Source organism: Gastrolobium bilobum, unplaced genomic scaffold, assembly GCF_033153095.1.
Source record: "Gastrolobium bilobum isolate Gb01-03AN ecotype WA unplaced genomic scaffold, APGP_CSIRO_Gbil_v1 utg8280, whole genome shotgun sequence".
Classification (NCBI taxonomy): domain Eukaryota; kingdom Viridiplantae; phylum Streptophyta; class Magnoliopsida; order Fabales; family Fabaceae; genus Gastrolobium; species Gastrolobium bilobum.
The window spans coordinates 354575-360775 of NW_026897959.1; the positions used below are offsets into that span (position 1 = coordinate 354575).

The window sequence follows — 6201 nt, forward strand, 5'->3', positions numbered from 1 at the left end:
TTCTTCTATGATCATATTAAATATCTGGAGTCCATATTGCTTCTTCTGTCTGTATTAGTTGCAAATGCTGACCCTTGCTTTTTATTTTGAGTTAACTTTCATTTATGGGATTATATTTTCTTATGTAATAGGAGATAAAATATCTCATGTTGCACTCACAAACTTATGTGGGTCCCACTGTACAGGAAAAGAGAAAAAAAAATCAAAGTGGGCTCCACACCTTTTTGAGTGTGTAGGAAAAATTTATTATCTCCTATCACATGAGGTTAATATTTTCCTACACTTATATGGATTGTTATTTATTAACCATTTAAGATGCGACAATTTCACGAAGATTTGCTCTTTCGAGCTTATATCAGTATAAAAATATTTATTGAGTTGATATGTACAACAAAGTTATCATAAATAATGATGGCTCTTTTGTTTGGGGGATCATTTTGAATTGATGTTAATGTCAAGTGACTCTATATTTAACGTTGATGTTAAGAGGACTCAAACTTGTTCCTGTATGAATACATGCCAAATGTGAGTTTGAGAAAGTGGCTGCATGGTTCAAAGGAATTTTTTTTAATGCATTTAAAACTTTCTTTAAAAAAATGTTTGTGCTGACCTAAATATAAAACACCTTGTTGTGGAGAATATTTTTTGTACCACTATCATACTGTGCGATGGTCATATATGCATTATGTATACATAGGATAAATATAAAAATTACTTTCTTTTTTTAGCACATCAGTCGACAATTTCTGAGAAATTTTTTTTATTTTATTTTATTTATAATATGTATTTCTAAAAACACATAATGTAGTATTAAATTTGGGTTTTCGTTTTATCCTTTAACATAACACAACAAACTTTCTTACAATCACAATATTTTGTGAGGTCCACACTTTTAAAACAAAAAAATAAATAAAAAATTAAGGCACACAAAACGAATCTCTATAACATTACACAATCACTTTTCCTGCAACATAACTTTTATAAAATCCATTAAATTTTCCCCTTGTTGTTTACGCCGAAGAAATCATTGCACAGCTGCTCATCCTACCAAAATTCTACTTTTCGTCCAGTAAAAGAAAAAAAAAATAGTCATTTAAAAAATTTAGTAGTTAAAGAGAATTGAGAAAATAAATAATAATTTGAGGAAATTGATGAAAAAATTGAAAATGATAGTCAATAATGCTCAAAGGATGAAAAGGTTAGAAATAAGGGTTTTCATTTTTTTTTTTTGTTTTTTGTAAATAAGGGTTTTCATTTTATCGTTTAACATAACACAACAAATTTTCCTACACTCACAACATTTTGTGAGACCCACATTTTTTAAAACAAAAAAATAAATAAAAAAATTAAGGCACGCAAAACGAATCTCTATAACATTACACAATCACTCTTCCTGCAACATGACTCTTATAAAACCCTAGAAATAATTTCAAAAAGGTTATTATCCGCAGTAGAGTTTACGCTCGCTTCTTCAAAGTCTTTGCCACCGTAAAGTAGTGTTTTCAATGCGAAAATATGTCTATAGTCCCCAACAAGTTCACAAGACGTGTCTTAGGATAATTTCTCTGTCTTCACTGCCCACAGTTTCTTCATTTCCAAAAACGACTTGACCTTGCATTGCAGATTTCAGAGTAAGAGATGGATTGCAAGAAAATCCAAAGCAGCTCATCAACTCGGAAGATATGGAAATATGATGTGTTTGTTAGCTTTAGAGGTGACACACGCAACAATTTCACCGATCATCTTTTTGCTGCTCTCTGTAGAAAAGGCATTTTTACCTTCAGGGATGATACTAATCTCAACAAAGGCGAATCCATTGCACCTGAGCTCCTTAAAGCAATCCAAGGATCCCAGATTTTGATTGTTGTCTTCTCAAAAAACTATGCTTCCTCCACTTGGTGCTTGCAAGAACTCGCAGAGATCGCTGATTGCATTCAAGTGTCAGGACAAACTGTTCTGCCTATTTTCTATGATGTGAATCCATCTGAGGTGAGAAAACAGAGTGGGAGTTTTGAAAAAGCCTTTGTGGAGCATGAACATAGATTCAAAGAAAATTTAGAGAAGGTGCAAAGATGGAGGGGAGCTCTAGCACAAGTGGCCAATCTCTCTGGCTGGGATATAAGTGATAAGTAAGTAAATCTTGTCTATGTATTTTACCACAAGCTGATCAACACTTTTAACATGATTAACAAAACTTAAATGGTTTCATTCAACTAATTTTACTTAATTACAGAAGCACTTTATCATATTCTATATAGTTATTGTTTGGGGTTTTCATGTGATGATTTGGTGTTTTTGTCCATCTTTGGTCTTTTAGGCCACAATATGCAGAAATTGAAAAAATTATTAAGAAGGTAAGAGGCATACTGGATCGCAAATTTTCAAGTATACCTGGTGATATAGTTGGGATTCACTCACGTGTGGAAGAATTAGAAAAGCTTTTGGGTTTGGACTCAGATGATGATGCTGTTCGAATAGTAGGGATTTGTGGAATGGGTGGAATCGGAAAGTCTACTCTTGCTACTGTTTTGTATGAGAGAATCTCTAATCAATTTGATGCTTCCTGTTTCGTTGATGATGTAAGTAAAATTTATGGAGATTATGGTCCAATTGGTGCACAAAAGCAACTTTGTCAAATTCTAAATGAAGAAAATCTTCACATGTGCAATACTTTTATGGCAACTAATTTGATAAGAAGTAGGCTTTGCCACGTTAAGTCCCTTATAGTTCTTGATAATATTGATCAAGTTGAACAACTTGAGAAATTGGCAGTGAAACCCGAATGGCTAGGTGCAGGGAGTAGGGTAATCATAATTTCTAGAGATGAACATATCTTGAGAGAGCATGGAGTGGATGAAGTTTACAAAGTTAAACTCTTGAATTATCATAATGCTCTTCAATTGTTCTGTAGAAAAGCTTTCAAATGTGATGATATTATGATAGATTTTGAAAAATTGACATACGATGCAGTAAAATATGTTAATGGCCTACCGTTAGCAATTAAAGTGTTGGGCTCATTTTTGTTTGGTCGAAATGTTTCTGAATGGAGAAGTGCATTGGCTAGATTGAGAGAAAATCCAAGGAAAGATATTATGGATGTGCTACGAAACAGTTTTGATGCATTGGAGGATATGGAAAAGGAAATATTTTTAGATATTGCTTGTTTGTTTTACAACAGGCGTGAGACATATGTGAAGGAAGTTCTAGATTTTCGTGGATTTCATCCTGAAATTGGTATAAGAGTTCTCATTGATAAATCACTAATAACCAGTAAGATGGGGTGGATTCATGTGCATGACTTGTTGATAGAGTTGGGCAGGAGTATTGTTCGAGAAAAATCTCCCAAAGAGCCAAGAAAGTGGAGCAGGTTGTGGAACTACAAGGATCTTCACAATGTTATGTTAGAAAATAAGGTATAATATTTTTTGAATATAAAATCCTAGGTTCCCATTTTTCTAGATTCTATCAATAATTCAAGAGATCTAACATAATCTTTCTTCTTTACAATGCTTTAGACAGCAGAAAATCTTGAAGCCCTAGTTACACGGGGATTTCCAGACAAGATTGAAGAAACAACAATGAGGGCTGATGCATTATCAAAAATGAGTCACCTTAAGTTGCTTGTGCTGTGGAGTGTGAACTTTTCAGGAAGCCAAAATTTTCTTTCCAATGAACTAGGATATCTCTGTTGGGATAAATATCCTTTCGCTTCTCTGCCATCAAGTTTTCAGCCGGATAAACTTGTTGAATTGAAACTGCCAAACAGCTGTATCAAACAACTATGGGAATGCACAAAGGTACTACATTTCGTTGTTCTTTTTCTATTTTTTTTTTCTTTAAATGAGAAAAACAAACAGAAAAATTCTCTCATTTTCTTTCCGCTTTTTCTGAATTAATTAAAGAAACTAAAGAAAACATAAATTTCATTTATTAAATTTGTCTCCTATTGTTGGCCCTTCACTGCAGCCTCTACACAGTTTGAAACGTATGGATCTCTCTCACTCCAGAAATCTTATCAAGATGCCAGATTTTGGAGAGGTCCCAAATCTTGAGTGGCTAAATCTTGAAGGATGTATAAAACTTGAGCGGATTCATCCATCCATTGGCATTCTAAGAAAGCTTTCTTATTTAAATTTGAAAAATTGTAAAAATCTAGTCTTTATTCCCAACATCATTTTTGATCTAAGCTCTCTTGAAGTTCTAAGTCTCTCTGGCTGCTCAAAATTACTTAATAATCAGCTGTTAGAGAAACCAAGGCATGCAGAACATATGGAGAAGCTTGATATAAATGGAAGTACAATACAAAGCCAGTCAACATCCTCCATCTACAAAATTCCAATGTTGCCTTTCCGTTTTTTCTATTCTCGAAGGTATCAACATTCAGTTGGTTTATTGTTGCCTTCTTTGCCTCGTTTCCCATATTTGCAACATCTTGACCTAAGTTTCTGCAATATTCTTCAAATCCCTGATGCAATTGGGTGGTTACATTGTTTAGAATGGTTAAAATTGGGGGGAAACGATTTTGTTACATTACCTTCTAGCATCAAGGAACTTTCCAAACTTAGATATTTTAACTTGGAGCATTGTAAGCAGCTGAAATATTTGCCTGAGCTCCCATCAAGTACTGTCTTTCCAGTGAGACAACCATTATTTAGTAGATATTGTGCAGGATTAAATATTTTTGACTGCCCCAATTTGAGTGAGAGTGAGATGGAACGCTGTTATAACTTGGCTTTTTGTTGGATGATACAAGTCCTTAAGGTGCTCACTCCAACTTTCCTTTCCCTATCTCGCTTTTGTTATTTTTTTTTTTTCTGTCTATGAAAATAAAACATAAATAATTTTTCTGGTATCAGGTGCTCATGCTGTCCTCCATTCCCTTCGGTCATATTCACATTGTTATTCCCGATACCCAAATTCCAAGGTGGTTCAACAAACAAAATATGGGTAATTCAATTAGCATGGATTCATCTCCCATTATGCATGCCAAAAATTGGATAGGTGTCGCTTGTTGTGCAGCATTTGTGGCACATGATGATCAAACTAATTTGAGTGATACAAGCCAACCTCATATTGGGTTCATTAGCCAACCTCAAATTGGGTTCCTTTTTCATAAAAATGGGCGTGGGCGATCTCCCTACATTCCGATACATCTCGAGAAAGATCTGGTCACAGTTGAATCAGATCACCTGATGCTGCTTTTTTTTACTCGGGAAGAATTCATTGATCAATATGTAAGTGTTATAACAAAAGGAATGCACGATCTTGATGGTATCATATTGACCATCATAATTAAGCAGCCCGGAGGTTTGCATTTGCAGGTGAAAAATTGTGCATATCGTTGGGTATTTAAGGAGGATCTGGAGCAATCAAATCCAAAAATGATGCATAGCAGAAATTCTTTAGCTCGGAAGCGCAAGTTTTTAACAAATGGTTAGTCATATACGTGAGCTGATTAATGAAAATCTCAACTATTTCATTCGAGCCACACTTCCATTGAAGAAGTTCTAAACCATTTGAGGTTAGACTTAATTCAGCAAAGGCACTATTATCGTTATAAATTTATAATCATTCATACTCTCTGTTAAAGTTTATGATATGGTGATTTTGCTTTTCTATTCTCTTTCCAGGCTGGAGTGAATATTAATTGAGAACATTGTTAGCGCGATGATAAGCATGCTGGGCCATGGATTATCATGCATGATCTACAGCAAATTGTCAAGATTTCAAGGGAAAAAGGTACAGAATCAACTGGGATATAGCAATCTTAAAGTAGAAGTTTCTAATAATGATCCGTTGCTCAGTTGAATTAAATGGGGGTAGTCTAGCTCCTTTTATGAGTTTATGAGAATAAATTATTTGATATTTAGTCTACAATTTGTAAACGAAAGTGTGAAAAGGAAAGAATGGCCGAAGTACTCTATAGTAACTATACAAAATGATAATCTCAGTATTAATGTTAGATACCTTAAGCATCTATGTTATTAAAAATAAGTTACAGTAAACAGTGTTATTTACTGATTTACAAGAAATTATGTATATAATAATACGTGAGCGGGTCATCAATCTCCCTGATACTCTGTTTACTCACTGACCTAACCACCTTCAAACAAATGTTAGGCAGTCTTAAAAAATGATTGAACTTTTCAAAAATAGGACCAATAACTCTTACTCTTGACATTGGTCTCAAAACAAAACACC

The 6201-nt window shown here is 34.0% G+C and overlaps 1 protein-coding gene across 1 annotated transcript; it reads left to right on the forward strand.

The window, feature by feature from the left end:
• Window positions 1–1638: 1638 nt before the first annotated feature.
• On the forward strand, window positions 1639–5906 carry LOC133311759 (disease resistance protein RUN1-like). Its single transcript, XM_061512849.1, has 7 exons — window positions 1639–2129; window positions 2318–3413; window positions 3516–3797; window positions 3967–4761; window positions 4857–5234; window positions 5322–5521; window positions 5631–5906. The coding sequence occupies exons 1-6, from the start codon at window positions 1639–1641 to the stop codon at window positions 5436–5438; spliced, it is 3159 nt and encodes a 1052-aa protein (XP_061368833.1). The 3' UTR covers window positions 5439–5521; window positions 5631–5906.
• The last annotated feature ends 295 nt before the right edge of the window (window positions 5907–6201 follow it).